We start from the raw sequence: 16,841 nt of genomic DNA, 5'->3' as shown, positions 1-16,841 counted from the left end.
GGAGTACTTCCAGAGGCAAGGGGAGGGACTTCTGGTGCTACAGGTGAGAAATTAAGGGGGTGACACTTCCAGTCCCAAGATGGTGACCAGGGGGCAGGGCACCTGTCAAGGGGTGGGGCTACCTATGCAGCCCTCAACAGCTTGCCAAAATTCGGTAAGCAGCCCTCTGCCCAAAATAATTGCCCGTCCCTGTGTTAGAGGCTCCAGCACAACCTGAGGGGCATGAGCGCAGTGAACTGAACTGAACCTGAGGGACCAGGGGCTCAGTGAACTGAACTGAGGGCACAAAGGGATGGAGGGCAAGGAGTGAAGGAATTGCTTTGGTGGATTGTGGCAGCCTCCCAAATATTAAATGATATCAAAGACACGGCAGAAAAGCTCAGGGTTATACCCTGCTTAACCAAAGAGAAGAGACAGGATTATAGTGGCCACAGGGAGGTACCACACCTGCCTTTAGATGGCAAATCCCATTATGATTAAACTTGTTCCTAGCATTCTTTATTCTGTGTCATGCATTCCCACAAGAGTGGAGCTTAGCAGTCATTCCATCCAGGCTGTAATTATGATTTCCATCAAGAAGGCAGCAGGGCAGGGTGGTGCTGATTCTGAGAGACAAGCTTTCACCTGATGAAGTAGGCTTTTGCTTACAAAAGCTTATGCCTCTTAGAACCAGTTTGTCTCTAGAGTGCCACCCTGCCCTGCCTTTTGCCTTACTTCAGACTAATATGGCTGTTTCTCTCATCTCCATCAGGAATGGGGAAGCTTTGTTAACTAGCAGTTAGCTCTTGCCATTGCTCTGCTACATTCCTATTTTGCACTATTTCCCATAATTTTAAATGGAATCTATCCACATTGGTCAGATGATCCCCAGACTAGTGTTTCTACTAAAGTGAAAAATTGCAAGTTTTTTCTTGTTATCTTCTTTCTCTCCATCTCCACAGTTCTCTGTGTACTTAATTTTTCCCTTTAGGTGTAGTTACTGCTAATCAGACCTTTTGTTTAGCCGCCATGTCAAGAAAAAGTCATTTCTCATGCATATTTTGACTGTTGTGACATAGTGATACCCAGAATGTGTCAGCAGTGAAAATTAGTTTGGTAGTGTGTGTGCTTAGTTAGATTAGGACTGACTAAAGAAATTCTCTAGTTCTGAAAACTCTTATCTGGGAACAGATAGGAAGGCAATCTTCTGGAGAGGAGAGACTGGGTGCGAGTCATTCTGGTTATCATCTTCTGTTGGATAAGAGTGTACTGTCCATGGCATTTTGCTAAGACACCAGGTTATTGGTAAGGCTCTGAACCTATGATTAGGAGAAAAAACTTTTGTTCTATGATAGTGTTTATTCTAGAAAACCTGAGGCACATTTGTCCTTTAAGCCAACAAAATCACTTCTTTATTGGAAGGCAAAAGGTAGTTAGTATTCAATCAAGCTAGCATGAGTATAGTTATGATGCCTAATCATAGGCAGTGGAAGAGGGGGCTAATGGGACTTAGCCCCCCCCAAATGCGGGACAGCAGCAGGGCTACAGGGCAGCCCAGCCGTGGGCTTCCAGTGGCTGCAGCAGGGGTGGGGAGGGGTGCACGCACAATGATGAGGGAGTGGGGCTGGGGCTAGAGGCAGGCACTGCACAGCTGGGATGGGGTGGGGCACAGAATTGAACCGCAAGAGGCTCAGCCAGGGGGTGTGGCTCCTGCTGCTATGTGCATCCTGGGAGGCATGGGGGGCATGTGCCCCCAGATCTGTGCAGGGCAGGGCAGGCTGCCACTGCGGGCTGGGGCTGCGCTGGGCTCTCCCTGGAGTGGAGGCCTTGGCTGGGCTACACTTGGGGTGGGCAGCAGCGATGCTGGGAGGGGTACTATGAGGAGAGGGGCTGCAGCTACCCTAAAATTTGCTGGAGCTCCTGCAACCCCCACTCCCAGCACTGCCCTTCCCTGTGCAGATCCAGGAGCACATGTTCTCCTGGGGCACGTGCAGCAGTAGGAGCTGCCCCCCTCTTCCCTGCACCCCCTGGACAAGCCACAGCTCTGTCCCACCCCCTGCCCCACTCTGGCTGTGCAGGGCCTGTGCCACCCCTAGTCCCAGCTCCACTCCCTCCCCCCCGCCCGTTTCCCTTCACCCCATCCCTTTCCCCACAGACTTCCCTGCTAGGGGCTACACGTGCATGCACTTAGCCCCCCCCTGTTTTTTTCTCCCTCTGCCTATGTGCCTAATTATAAAAACAGAGGACATACTCTTACCATTTGGGAAGGAAAAATGTAGGCAATCTCTGGATCACAATGACTGACTCCTCCCAATTTTCAGTGTGGGATTTTAGTTTTATAACATGCTTCCTTGTTAATCTGATATTTTCACAGACTGATTAATTTCTTTAAGGCAGGGGTAGGCAATTATTTGTGCCCATGGACCACATAGGCAGTTCTAGGGAGCTGTTGTGGGCTGGTCAGCACCTCCTTTTGCCCCTGCAACAGCCCGGAGCCCGCATGCCCTGTGGTTCCTCACTGCCACCAGCACCCAGCAGCAGCTGAGCGTGTAGCTTCCGCCTGACCCCGGCCCATCCCACATCTGCTCCAGACTTGTCCTGGCTAGAGCGGGCCAGCTCTGGACCAGCTGGAAGTGCACGCACAGCTCTGGCCCTGCCCCACCCTGTGCCTGCTCCAGACAGTCTGCCTATGTTGAACAGTGGCAGCAGCTGGGCAGAAGCTGCTGGTAGGTGTGGGGGAAAAGTGGCTGCCTACTCACTACTGCTGGGCCCTTCTCACTGCAGCCATCTGGAGCTTGCACCACTGCTGTCCAACTGGGTGGCCTGGTGATGGTGGTGGAGGGCAGCCCAGGGTCTTGCTCCAGGCAGCTGCAGCAAGAAAGGCCCAGCACCAGTGAGGGGGAGGCAGCTGCCTTTCCCCCATGCCTAGCAGCAGCTTCTGCCTGGCTGCCACCGCTGCTGCCACTGCTCAACATGGACAGGTGGTTTGGAAAAGGCACGGGGTGGGCCAGGATTGGGGCTGTGCGCACAGGTTCCAGCTGGTCCAGGCCTGGTGCACTCTGGCCAGCATGAGTCTGGAGTGGACACAGGGTGGGCTGGGATCAGGGCTGTGCATGAAGGTCCCCAACAGTATGATGGGGTGGGCCAGTGGTGGCAGCAGCTGGAAAAAGCCACCACCCCCGGGTTGCTTAGAAATGCAATCCAGCTGCAGAGCCGCTTCGGCCCTGCTTTCGTGCCAGGGGGTGGTGGGATGCACCATGGACCAAATGGCACCCGGGCCAGGAGGAACTGAAGGACTCACCACAGGCCAAACAAAGTCCCTCATTGGGCCAGATCTGGCCTGCAGGCTGTATTATCTCACTGTCAGAACCAAATAGTTGTATGCCTATGGCACAGTGGAACATTCCTTTGGTTTGATCCATGGTGGAACATTCTGCTGTCAATCATTAAAGTAGGTCACAAGGAAAAAGTAGGTCATAGTGGGAAAATTCCGCTATGTAACTATATGCCACAGTAATGGAAAGTTACAGCTTAGAAAAAGTTCCCGCCAAAACTTATGCAAACACGCACACCACCATTGGCCAGTTCCAAATTATTCATATTGGTGACTAGCGATTGGCTTGTTAGTCATATAAAAGTTAGATCAGTTTCCGCCCACGTTGGAGAACTCCTCATATTCCTCCAGGTTGGAGAACGCATTGTTCTCCAGGTTGGAGCACTCCGCACACACCCCAGAGAAGGGGAACTCAGAGAGCGAACTCGGGGAACTCGAACTCCGCACATATATCTCTGAGCATACCTGGTGGACTGATCACCTACCAGGGGCTCCCCGTCAACGACCTACCCGACGTACCCCCACTTCGTCTTGCATGCTTGCTCAGCCGGTCACGGATGTCTGTCTCAGGAAGCTTTCATTTGTTCGGTTTGCAACTGTAACCTAAGTCAGTTTCTTCTTCCTGCGCTGTGTACACCAACGGCGTAAGTAAATAATTTCTTTGTTCAACCAATACACTTCAGTGCCTAATTCCGCTCCATCGGTCAGAAAGTACCCACCTGCCGTTTCGGGCTACTGGCCATAGCCCCGGCCTACCACTCGACCGCCACACTCACCTCTGCTTTAAGGGGTCTTCTGTCTTATAAGGAAAATCATATAAATCCAGAAACAGGGTCTGCAAAGATTGTTGGCATCTTTTTCTAAAATTTGTCACTTGATGGTATCAGGCCTGGGGTGTTCTATGCAGAAAAACCTCAACTTTTCATAAGTAGTAAAGCTTGTAATAGTTTTATTGTTGATGTTTTTTATAATTTTGGAATTGGTTAACATAATGACTTGGGCAGTAATGCACTTACACTATATTTTTAAGAAATGAAAAACAAGTTGCACAACAGTTCTTCTCGTAAATAAAAACGCTGTGTTAACAAAAGATGAATTCATGCTAAGGCCTAAAGGACTTATGCCAGGATCTTAGACAGTCTTTTAAAACTTTACTCCTGAAAAAAACCAAGAGCATTTTCAGCACTTACCAAATAAACAAGAGTTAACTTGGTAAGTTAGGCTTACAGGCCTGTTTAGCCTGTTCACATTTTTAAAGTATTCTTCCAGAATTATTTAAGGAGAAAATATGTTCTCATGCATTTCAAACTATCTTTTCTTAGGCATGATAATGTACTTTTATTTTAAAACAAATTTTCTGAATAGAAATGTGGATGAAGATTAAAGGGTAATAATTTAACCAAATAGCATTAAAGCTACTCCTTTCAGTGAACATTAATGGACATCTGAGTTATGGAGACGTCAAAAGGAGAATATGAATTATCCCCTTGTTTCCATTATTGAAATACACCCAACAAGAATCAGTGTATATATTATTCTGATGAATGACTAAAATCTGCTTTAATATGTTACAGGGTAAAAATTATTTCCTTGGAAAGTTGATAACTAGTGCTCCAAATTATTAGATTAACAGCTGTAATAAAAATTAATTTACGTGAAAGTTAAAGGCCAATCTTTTCCAGGAGGACTAGGAATATACAGAAAAATAGGTTATATAATGGGGGTGGGCAAAATACAGTCCACAGATCCGGCCTGCCAGGCCAGTCTATCCGGCCTGCGGGGCCCCTCCAGAAGACAATTATTACCAGCCCGTGGCTGCCTCTGAAAGTTAGCAGGATGCATGGGTTTTCAGAGGTTGCATGCTGCCAGGCCAGGCTGGGCCAGCACTGTGCCTTCACTTCCATGAGGCTCCCAGCACTCCAGCTGGAAGCCACATGTGGTGGCATAGAGCCAGCCTGAACCAATGAAGCATGGCTCCCTACAGCTCTTGTCACTCCAGCCAGGAGCTGCAGGGAGCCATGCATGATCAGGCCGAGCTGGCTCTGTGCCAGCATGTGGGGCTCCCGGCACTACATTTGGGAGTCGCATGGCACTGGGCAGGCCGGACTGCCTCCATGCCAGCACATGTGGGGCTCCTGGCACTGCAGGAGCTGCACACCATTGGGCTGGGGTGGCTCTGTGCCTCCACAATATGGCTCCCTGTTGGAGTGCTGGGAGCCCCATGGACAGACAGAGCTGACCTGGCCCTATGGTACACAACTTCCCTGCAGCTTGTGGCACTTCACTGGGGAGTCACAAACCATCTGGCCGGGTCGACTCTCTGCTGCCATGTGCAGCTCCTGGAACTCGGCTGGAGCCACATACCAGTGGGAGGCTCCGCTTGCTGCAGGCCACGAGCCTCCTGAGGGCTCACATGCACACCCCACCATACCCACACCACCACACCTCCCTACACACACCCAGCCCCTCACCAACCCACACACACCCACACCCCCTTACCAGCCCCCCACACACCTCCTACACACAATATACAAGAGTAAGACTTTATTTTGAGTTATTATACCATCACCTCTATATTCACTATGTAAACACACACAAACTGGGACAAGAATATTTTTTGAAATAAAATTAAAATATGCTATACTAGATGTTGATTTTTAGTATATGATTTGTTTTTTTTTCCAGTTCCAAGACAGCAAACCCACTCCCAAAAGGAATACTTCTGGGGGCAAGGGAAGGGCTTTTGCAAGGGTCAGGGGTTAGGAGTGAGACTCCAGTCCGGGGATGGCAACCAGGGGGTGGGGCACCTGTCAAGAGGCAGGGCTACCCTTGCAGCTCTCGACAGCTCACCAAAAGTTGCTAAGCAGCCCTCCAGCTGAAATAATTGTCCACCCCGGTATATAATAAGCTAGGTTTAGAACACTGTGGACGTTTACTTTTGTAAAAGGTAAAGGTTGAATGTTATGTCTGTTTAAAAAATAGAAATTATTTAATATATCATTAAGAAAATAACAGGAGAAACTTAACTCTTTTAGGATTTAGGCCCTGATTCAAGAAAGCATCCTGATTTCAGGAAAGCGTGTATAAGTTTAGTAGTTAAATCCCAATATTTTGTTCATACAAAGAATGCAGAAGAGATTTGGCAATCTAAATACCAGATGATTTATACTTCATTAATAGAATGGAAATATACCATGCCAAAATTGTATTATTTTTAAAAAATATATACCTAAAAAAATAACAGTTTCTCCATTGTGTAGGAATGCTTTACAAGTTTTTAAGTGCCTTGATAGGCTTAAAAAAATTAAAGGTTGCTTATTTTAATTCTTTTAGGCTGGTTCTTGTGTCATTTTGCACAACCATTCTTACACCACACACTAAAAATATGCTCTTTGTAGTCATATCTGCAATTCCTTCTGCATTATTTGTATGCTTTGATAAGAGTTATCAATCAAGTCTCTTTAAGATAGCTATTGAAACAGCTGGCTCCCAAACTGCTTCTTATTTTTTTTTCCTTTTTCTTTCCCTTTTTTTCAGACAGATCTTGATTATGTCCAGGGTGTTGTAGCAAGCCTGGAAAAAGAGTAAGTTGGGATGTACTTATCTGTTTTTTATTCTTCTAAGAAAAGCTGTGATATATTGGAAAATTTTAGCTACCTGCTTCCTTTCTAATGGTTTTGGTTGAAATAATAAGCCCATGAAGACAAACCAAGCAGCAGTAATTAAGCAGGTTAAACTGTAAATCAGTAAATGGGATTAAATGGATTTGGCATGAAATAAATGGATTGAGTTGGCTTGACATAAACGGATTTCATGACATCTGCATTCATACTATTCGTTTACATTTGTGTATATATATCCAAACTGAACTGTAGAAGGGAAAGTTCAGCTCTTTGAACAATTGACGTTATATAATTACATCATAATTAAAATAATTTTTATGGGCAAGAGAATGTCCTGGTCTAGAAATTTACTAAGGAAATAATGTTTTTATATCATTCTTCCTTTCATTGCTTGATTTTAAAAAATCTGTAGAACTGTATTATTCTGTCAACATACATTAAGAATATTATTTTCACATAAAAAACCATGCATACCCTAAAGTAAGTAGAAAAACCAGTTCATTCTAACATATTGTGAAAATAGCATTATGCATTTGTTCCAAATGATTATAACTATGTATTATGTCAGACATTGGTAGGTATGCCAATAATAAATAAATAAATAAAGTTTCACAGCACTTAAAATAACTCAGTTGACTTTTCTGATGGCAGATTTTCTACAGAAATCAATTCTGGCTTGGTGGAAGTAATATCCCCTCCTGCAACTTATTATCCTGACTTGACAAACTTAAAAGAGACATTTGGAGATTCAAAAGAGAGAGTCAGGTAAGAATGTTCCTCTCAGAACTTTCTGCTGTATGTGGTTGGGTATAAGTTTTTTAAACTTTTTTTCTTCCTGTATTCTTGAAACTATACAGAGATTAAGGACCCCCCATCATGCAAAGAGAACTGAACAAAGTGACCCATGAATTCAGGTGGAGCCCTGCCTGCGTGGTTTGCTTAGCATGATCAGAGCTTGAATATTAAGTTTTATTGGATTTAATTTAAGAAGACCCTTTAATATAGCAACTGTACATTTTTTGTTGCATCAAGTTGTCCTTTTTTATTTAGTATTTTCCCTCATGCTTTCAAGAATAAACATTATCTGAAAAACAGGTAGTATTGTTTAGTATCCATCTGAAATATCCAATATATTTTAGTAAACCTCAGATAGCTTCAAGAGATCAGATTAAAATTAAGCCAGTCCTCTTTCTGTATTGCAACACACAGGGGAAGTTTTGTCCCACTTCAGATAGAGGATTTCCTGCGGGAATCAAGCCAAATACAGTTGCCTAATGTTCAAATAATATGCAACCTTTTGGAAAACAATTAATTATATATTGTGTACAGATATTCATTTTATTTAATAATTCCTTCTTTTTTTATAATTTCATTTCAGATGGCGAACAAAGCAAAACTTAGACTACTGCTTTCTTATGATGTATGCCCAGAAAAAGGGCATCTATTATATTCAGGTAAATTACTTTTCTTTGATGTATCAAGCAAAATATTCAAAGTAGCCTCAGACACTATGGTGATGAGCACATAATAAAAAACACCTTAAATAGAACAGCAATAACATTATTATATATTTTGGAGGGGGGAGTTGCAATTGTGATTGTTACAACAATTTTTTTTCAAGCAGTATCTGATGCTTTGGGTGCTACCAGCACTTTTTTCCTTCTGATGTACAAAAAAACACCTGATCAAAGAATGTGATTTTTTAAATCTATATGTAGGGAGGCAAAGTTAAAATAATGCTTTGCGCAGACATGCTGTTTGAAGTGCTCCAAATGCCTTTGAAAAACGTCAAAATGCAAGAGTGCTAGTTTTTAATTTTATTAATGACAGTAATTAAATGAAGAAAAATAAAAATATCAGTGTTGAGATTTCATTATATTACTTCATTCACCTGCTTTTTTTTCCTGTTTTCATGTATATTTAGAGGTCATCATATGTTATAACATTGAGCAGGCAATTCATAGAATATATGACCTTATCTGCTATGTTCTCTCAATTTTATTGCATGTAATTTCTGTTTTTGTGCAAAATGAAGCAAACAATGCAATCAAATTAAACTCTTTCTATAAACTTGTATTTCATTTAGTTGTAGGCTTATAAATAAGCAATGAGATAAAAAGAACATTCATGAGAGCTGCAGTCCCGAGCACATCCTGTCTGGGCAATAGACTTGTGAATAAAGGAGAGCTTGGAGAAATAGTTAAAAATACCCTCACTATTACTGAGAAGCAAGGGCTTTTTGTTAATATCTTTTATTGGTGGGGGTAGATGGTAGGGGACAAGGTCAAGAGGACAAGAGGCAGGGGTCAAGCCCCCCACTGCCTCCCCTACACTGCTGCTGGCCCCTCTGCCACTTCTTTCCCCACTGCAGTGGTGCTGGGGGGATGAATTAAAGATGATCCTCAAAATTGTATTCTGTGCATTGGAAAGTATAAAAAATGTATAACATTTTCATCCATTGTATCTAATTATTGGAAGGTTGTCTTGAATTTGGAAAAATATGGTATACATTTATAAAAAGAAATTTAAGAAAATCTGGTTTGCTTTTCCTTCTGGTCTGGTTTTTCTTCTTCTTTTTGTTCCAGAATGGTTGGAGATATTCCAGAAGTTTTATTGTAAAAAGTTTTAGATTAATTTTCCTCAAGTACGTAGAACATGATAATCCTTCTGCAATATTAATTCCTGTTAAACCCGAATATGTATTATGGTGGTGATTCCACTTAAAATCTATGAATAGATGAATGATAGAAATATAAACTTTTGAATATATATAGAGATATATAGATATTTATAGATATGTATATATTTCTTTTTGCTTTGCTGTTCTTGCTTTGCAGTAATACAAGTGTTTCTTTTCCCTAGCTTGAAGATGACATTGTTGTCAAACAAAATTATTTCAGCACAATAAAAAATTTTGCACTTCAGCTTGCTTCTGAAGATTGGATGATTCTAGAATTTTCTCAGCTGGGTTTCATTGGTAAGAAAATATCCAGTATGTTAGTTTGTAAAGAATAAGTTTAACTCTAGAATCTCTAAGCAGAGAGAGGTAGTTTCACTCTTGAGTTATCTGGATCAATGCCCTCCCTGTCTAGCATCCATTTCTGCCACTGTTGGAAACAGGATACTGGGCTAGATGTACCATCGGTCTTGACCCACTATAGCACTTCTTACGTTAATAGCTTACAGTGTTAGTCTAAAATCATGCCAAAAGCTGGGCAGAGTGCCACCTTTGACCCCTGGCAGACATTAAGTTAAAGGTGCAATGGGAACCAGCCACAAAGTTGTTACACATTTTGTGTAATAACTTTGTGGTTTGTTCCTTGTTTTATTGCCCCATTAATTGCATGAACATGTCCCCGGGTTACTACTTAAGACATGATTAACTGGTTAGTCACGTCTTTAATGTAGTGTCTGCCAGAGGCCTTATAGACTAATTCAGATAATTACTTGTTTAGTTGATTCTAATTCAGAGAATTAGTTGATTTGTTAATCCTTTGAGCAAGTTAGTCTATAAGGTGCCACTCTTCCTTGCCTTTTATGGAAACTTTAACAGTGGTATGACCTCAAAACTACCTTCTTGTACTTCTTTATACTTTCTGATAATTGCATGCATGTGATAACTATGCATTTCAGTTACTTGCATTTGGTTGAGACCAGAATCATTTATAGAAAATGATTGAAATTTCTGAACTTTGCATTACTTTACAAAATATGAGAATTAAATTGTAAATATTGCATACTATTTTATTTCTAATTATATATCCATATAGGCCAAACAAAAATAACATCACATTTAACATGCAAACCAAAAAGTTAATGCAGCCCAAAACTATCCTAATTCCTTGGAGCTTTTGTGAGTCTCCAAGAGTGAGTAACTGTAAACAAGTTTATTTTGCAAAGTATTTCTATCTTCTCCCATATGCTATCATCTGGAGCAGTAATGTGGCTACCATGTCTGAGAATGGAGGCTTAGGTGTAATTTTCAGTGAGTGGAGTAATGGCAGCAGTATTAAGGGAAGCTATTACTGGGTGTAGAGTCCTGGGTTAACCAGCACCTTACTGTGAAAATAAGTTTAGGGCTATTTGTTCTTTTACAATGATAGGCTTAACTAAAGACACTAACCTTATAGAAAAACAATTGAAGGATTTTTTAAAATGGTTTAACAGTGAAAGCTGATGCTGTTGTCACAGCTTCGCCCAGTCTAATTAAGAATGCTTAATTTAGAACTGCACAAATACAAAACTGAAAATTGATTTGGATCAATCCTGATTATAAAGATCATAGATTGAGCCCTAAACAAGAAGAACAATGTGAAATGTGACTGATGGAACATAATCTTTGGTTCCTTCATTCTCTTCTATTATTACAAATTTAAGACCCAGCATTTTGTTCTACATTCATGTTTTTGAGGAGAAGTTCATTGCATGATAATGGTGGGAAAAGTATATGTAGGGTTACCATATTTCCAGGTCCAAAAAAGAGGACACCTGTCATGTGGGGGCAGGGGGAATATGACGGTGAGGGGTAGTGGCATGCCAGTGCTCTGCCCCTGCCCATTCTGTTGCCCTTCACTGCCAAGCCACAGCCCCCACCAGTCCTGCAGCTGCCCCTCACTCCCAACCTACTGACCCCAGCACTGCCACTGTTCCTCACTCCCAAACCTCAGTACCCTGCCCCCCTGGGTCATGATAGTGCCCCTCACTCCAGACCCACAACCCCCTGACACTGGCATTGACCCGCACTTCCAACCCATAGTCCCCTGCTTCCACCCTGGTGCCCCACACTCCCAAGCCACAGCCCTCCCCAGCCCTGTCAGTGCCCCTCACTCCCGACCCGCAGCCCCCTGCTCCTCCAGCCCTGCCAGAGGGTCCTGCCCAGGCCAGAGCATGGTGACTCTGATTCATGCAGGCAGCGGCGGACTGTATCTGGCCCCAGCATGGGCTGGAGGGAAGAGGAGGGGAGGCTTGTGGTGCCCCCTGCCCTGGAATGGAGGTGCTGTGCCATGCCAAGCAGCTTGGCTGAAGCCCCCTTCCCTCCCCACTCCCAGAATCTCCTGGCGCTCAGCCCCTGCAAGCACAGGCACCAGCCCCTGTGCTGCCGGCCTGGCCACAGGTTTCCCTGCTGCCCTTAAAGGCCCCTCCACTTCTTTCCCCTGCTGGAGAACAGGCAACCCCACCCCTCCTGCCCTATTGCAGCCACAGCCCCTGCTCCCCCTCCTTGCCACTCCCCCTCTCCCCCCTATGCCTTGATCATATATCTGGGTTTATCCTTTGCCCTGGGGATGGGAGCAGGGGAAAGGCAATGGGAGGCAGCAGGGAGCACCACATGGGTCTGTACGTGCCTCTGGAGCTGCAGGAAGGTATGTCTGTGCTCCCTGCTGCCTCTGATTGCCCTCCCCCCACTCCCACCAGCAGAGCAAAGGAAAAACCCAGACACTTTGTCAGATTTAAAAAAACCTGCCTGGATGGAGATCAGAGGGCTCAAAAAGAGGACATGTCTGGGAAAACCCAGAAGTATGGTAACCCTAAGTATATGTAATATCGGACTGTTGAATTCATGGCTGAATTTAGAATTTTACCAATATTTGAAGGATCCGCATGTCCCTATAATCAATTTAGCACTAAATATATTCCTTCTTTCCATGAAAAGTGGGGAGCTAGTGCCTTCAGATGCTGTACAACCAGCAGACTGGGTCTGTTTTTTTGAAACCATAAGCCCTCTTTCATATACAAAGAAGGAGAGTGGTAATCCTGTAATTTGACAGAGAGAGAGCAGGCCCAACCAATGAAAGACACAGGAGACAGTAATCTCTCTAAATGAGAGGCAGAAATTTCCTAGTCTTCAAGAAAAACAAGAACCAGTTTATCTACTCATCTTGGGCCAGTCAAGGATACATTCAACTGAAATATCTCTAGAGTTTTGTGAACCCAAATGGGTAACGGAGAGAATTGGAAAAGAACCAGCCTAGAATGTGGAGATGCTCTACTGGCTTTCAGCCACCTTTACTGGGAAATCTTGAGCTGCTTGGCAGTCCCTTGTGTAGCAGAGACAGTCCAAAGTGCCTCTCTCTTTCTCTCCTCATCTCCACAAGCTGCAGTGCTACCCAGAGTCTGAGTGAAGCTTTGTGTTGCAGCCCTGCCCTTCATATAACACCTTTGCCAGACTTTGCAAGGAGGTTTTCTAAAGAAAGCTTCCATAGTTCTTGTCAAGGGACCTGGCTCTTTCTGTTCTCAAGACTACCTCTAGTGGCCTGATCTGGATTTTTAAAGCCCCTCTATGCTGTTCTGGACCATCTACCAGATCTAAAGTGACCAGAGACAGAATAAAGATCTTGCTCAAGTTTAGGCTGCAAGAGGAACAGGGCAGTCTGCAGGTTTCCCTCCCTCCTTCCCTCCTCCTTGGGGGGAGAGAAGGCCACTGTGAGGTAGTGGGAAGAGAGTCTAAGACCTGACCAGACATTAAATTTATCCCAGCAACTTTTGTCCTGGATATACTATTTTGTGGCAGACCAACCATTTTTATCTCTGAAAAAAATTAATATCTAGCATGTTACCATTTGTTGCAGGAAACTCGCATATATCCAACAACAAACATAAGATCCAGAGAGGGATTAAATTCCATATTAAATAAGAAAGGAAAGAAAAATGATCCTCAGAATCCTTTTTTAAGATGTCAGGTTCTCTGATTCTGTCTGGTTAACTTCTGTCTACCCTTACATCCCTAACTTCCTAAGAGTCAGATGGTCTATTTGTTGTCTTCATAAAGTTACAGGAGTGCATCATTAGGTTTTTCTCCCAAGATTCATTCGCCACACCTTGGTCCAGAACAGTTTCTTAGTCCAGAATGGTTTTTCAGATTTCTCCAGCTCAGTAGTTGGCAGCCTTTTCAGGCTGTGGGCCAGAATTTCCTGTTTGAGGTCAGAGGCAGGCAGTAGGACCCAGCCATTGCAGCCGCTTCTCCTTGCAATAGCACAGGGAAAGTGATAGGCACCAAAGCCCCCCAGTGTGGGGGGGTGGGAGGATGATGCATCCAAGGGAGTTGGCTGATGTGATTGCAGAGCCACTGGTTGTCATCTTTGAAAACTCGTGGCCATTGGGAGAGGTCCTTGATGATTGGAAAAAGGAAAATACAGTGCCCATCTTTAAGAACGGGAAGAAGGAGGATCCAGGAAACTACAGACCAGTCAGCCTCACCTCAATCCCTGGAAAAATTATGGAGCAGGTCCTTAAAGAATCATTTTTAAGCACTTGGAGGAAGAGAGAAGATGATTAGGAACAGCTGGCGTGGATTCACCAAGGACAAGTCATGCCTGACCAATCTGCTTGCCTTCTATGATGAGATGATTGGTTCTGTGGATACGGGAAGAGCAGTGGACGTGATATACCTTGACTTTAGCAAGGCTTTTGTTTCAGTCTCCCACAAAATTCTTGCAAGCAAACTAAGAAAGTACAGATTGGATGAATGGTCTGTAAGGTGCATAGAAAACTGGCTGGAACATGAGCTCAGAGGGTAGTAGTCAATAGATCTATGTCTAGTTGGTGGCTGGGATCAAGTGGAGTGCCCCAGGGGTTGGTCCTGGGGCAAGTTTTGTTCAGTATCTACATCAATAACCTGGAAGTTGGCATGGAGCACACCCTCAGCAAGTTTGCAGATGACACCAAGCTAGGGAGAGTAGTACATGCACTGGTGGGTAGGCCTAGAATTCAGAGAGACCCCCAGCAAATTGGAGGATTGAACCAAAGAAATTTCGTGAGGATCAATAAAGACAAGTGAAAAGTCCTGCACTTAGGATGGAACAATCCCATGCACTGGTACAGGCTGGGCAGCAGCTCTTCAGAAAAGGACCTGGGGGTTAAAGTGTACAATAAGCTGAATATAAGCCAGCAGTGTGCCCTTGTTGTGAAGAAGGCTAATGGCATACTGGGCTGCATTGGTAGGAATGTTGCCAGCAGATCGAGGGAAGTGATTATTCCCCTCTATTCAGCACTGGTGATGCCACATCTGGAGTTCTGTGTCCAGTTTTGGGGAGCCCCCACTACAGAAAGGATGTAGACAAATTGGAGAGCGTCCAGCAGAGGGCAACAGATATGGTTACAGAAATGGACACTTAACTTCTGAGAAAAGGATGGGAGAACTAGGCTTATTTAGTCTGGAGAAGATAAGACTAAGGAGGGATGTAATAGCAGCCTTTAACTACCTCAGCGGGGTTTCAAACAGGATGGAGCTAGATGATTCTCAGTGGTGGCTGATGACAGGACAAGGTGCAATGGTCTCAAGTTGCAGCAAGGAAAGTTTAGGTTTGATATTAGGAAGAACTTTCTCCTAGGAGGGTAGTAAAGCACTGATTATCCAGAGAGGTTGTAGAATCTCTATCATTGGAGGTTTTAAGACCTGAGTAGACAAAGCCTTACCTGGGATGGTATTGTTAGGGACAGTCCTACTTTGAGCAGGGGGTTGGACTAGATGACCTCCTGAGGTCCCTTCCAACCCTAATTTTCTATGAATCTGTGACCACTGAACGCCACAAAGCCTCACATCCATGGGCTGGATCAGATGGATTCAAGGGGCAAAACCAGCCCATGGGCCATAGGTTTCTGACCTCTGCTCTAGATACATGTTTCATATATTTGTCAGTGAGGTCTTCCCTCATCTCCATGTAAGTGGCTATGTTGGGAAATTTCCCGAAGTTGCTGGAAATTCTCCACAGATCTATACATAATAAGTAAAGTTTCCTTTTAATGAAGCTATCAAAACATGCAAAGACAATGTTGGCAGAAGCTGGTTACTGTTTTTTCTACTTAAGAGAAAACAGGAAAAAATATTATGTTCCACCTAGGGGGACAGAATATTTGTATTCTCATCCTGTCCCAAATTTGTTTCATATCAAAGTGGCCAAAAAAAGAAATAAAATGTTAAAATCACCACCTTTCAATAAAACCATTAAACAATCGGTGGGTGGGGGAATGATGTCTCATCAGTAATTTCAGTTTTGCATTTCAAGTGCTGATAGTGAAATATAATTTTATTAATTGTAATCCATGTAATTCACTGATAAAGCAGCTTTAGGAGAGCAAGGAACAGTTCATGGCAATTTGTAAAGAAGTACAAGATGTTAATGAAGACCCCAACCACAAAGTCTTTAGTTGTAGCCAATACCATATATTGATCTTTTGAAATAATCCTGGATACAACAATTAAGTATGCTACAAAAGGTGCAGGACATGGAGGACCTTCAATTTGAAAGAAACATTCTTTTTGAGAAGAAGACAGACAAGGTGTACTTTCAACAAGAAGCTTAGCAAAACTCAACTCAGTGGAGGCAGAGAACAATGTTCATAACCTTCTACCATCAATGCCCTTTTTCATTATTATGATGCAACCAATTAACTTAACCCTTTTGGAGAGAACACCCTCTCCTGGTGTTAAACTTTTCTTGTGGTTCCATAGGGGTTTGTGACAATGAGATCGTGCAGCATTTTCACATTTCTTCACATATGATTTTCACACAAGATTTCTTGAGAAATCCCATTATTCATACAGGGTGTTGTCTTTCAGCTTCTTCACATCACTTGAGCATTTATATCAGTTTTGATAGATCATCAACCTTTGATACAGCTGACTGGGGTGCTGATAAAGCATGTGCACAACCTGGTGGGTGTCTGCAGGACCAATCTAAATTGATTCCATTCTTTCTTAGTAGAGAAGACTCAGAGGATGGTGATGGGCGAGTGCTTGTGATCCTGAGATCTTTCCACTGGGGTCCTTCAGGGGTCCTTCTTGTTGCCCCTCCTGTTCAGCATATATATGACACTTCTGAGTGAAATTGTGTGGAGATTTGTAGTGAAGAGCCATCAATATGCTAATGACACCCACCTGTATTTCTTTCTCATTTGCCCCAGGCCCT

At 43.6% G+C, this 16,841-nt stretch overlaps 1 protein-coding gene across 6 annotated transcripts in view; it reads left to right on the top strand.

Moving 5' to 3' along the window:
- The window catches only part of MGAT4A (alpha-1,3-mannosyl-glycoprotein 4-beta-N-acetylglucosaminyltransferase A), a 181,614-nt gene that overhangs the window by 120,364 nt on the left and 44,409 nt on the right, over nt 1–16,841 (top strand). For all 6 annotated transcript variants that reach the window (XR_009459160.1, XM_014600337.3, XM_019485097.2 and 3 more), the window contains 4 exons: nt 6,851–6,897; nt 7,588–7,701; nt 8,315–8,390; nt 9,799–9,913. Coding sequence is in view for 5 of the 6 variants with exons in the window: in XM_014600337.3 (XP_014455823.1) it covers nt 6,851–6,897; nt 7,588–7,701; nt 8,315–8,390; nt 9,799–9,913 (352 nt within the window). In the remaining variant the exon portion in view is untranslated. The remainder of the gene's footprint in view (nt 1–6,850; nt 6,898–7,587; nt 7,702–8,314; nt 8,391–9,798; nt 9,914–16,841) is intronic.

The sequence above is a fragment of the Alligator mississippiensis genome, chromosome 1 (genome assembly GCF_030867095.1).
Source record: "Alligator mississippiensis isolate rAllMis1 chromosome 1, rAllMis1, whole genome shotgun sequence".
In the NCBI taxonomy this organism is placed as follows: Eukaryota; Metazoa; Chordata; order Crocodylia; family Alligatoridae; genus Alligator; species Alligator mississippiensis.
Note: the sequence above shows the minus strand (reverse complement) of the source record. Positions and strands in the feature narration are given on the sequence as shown.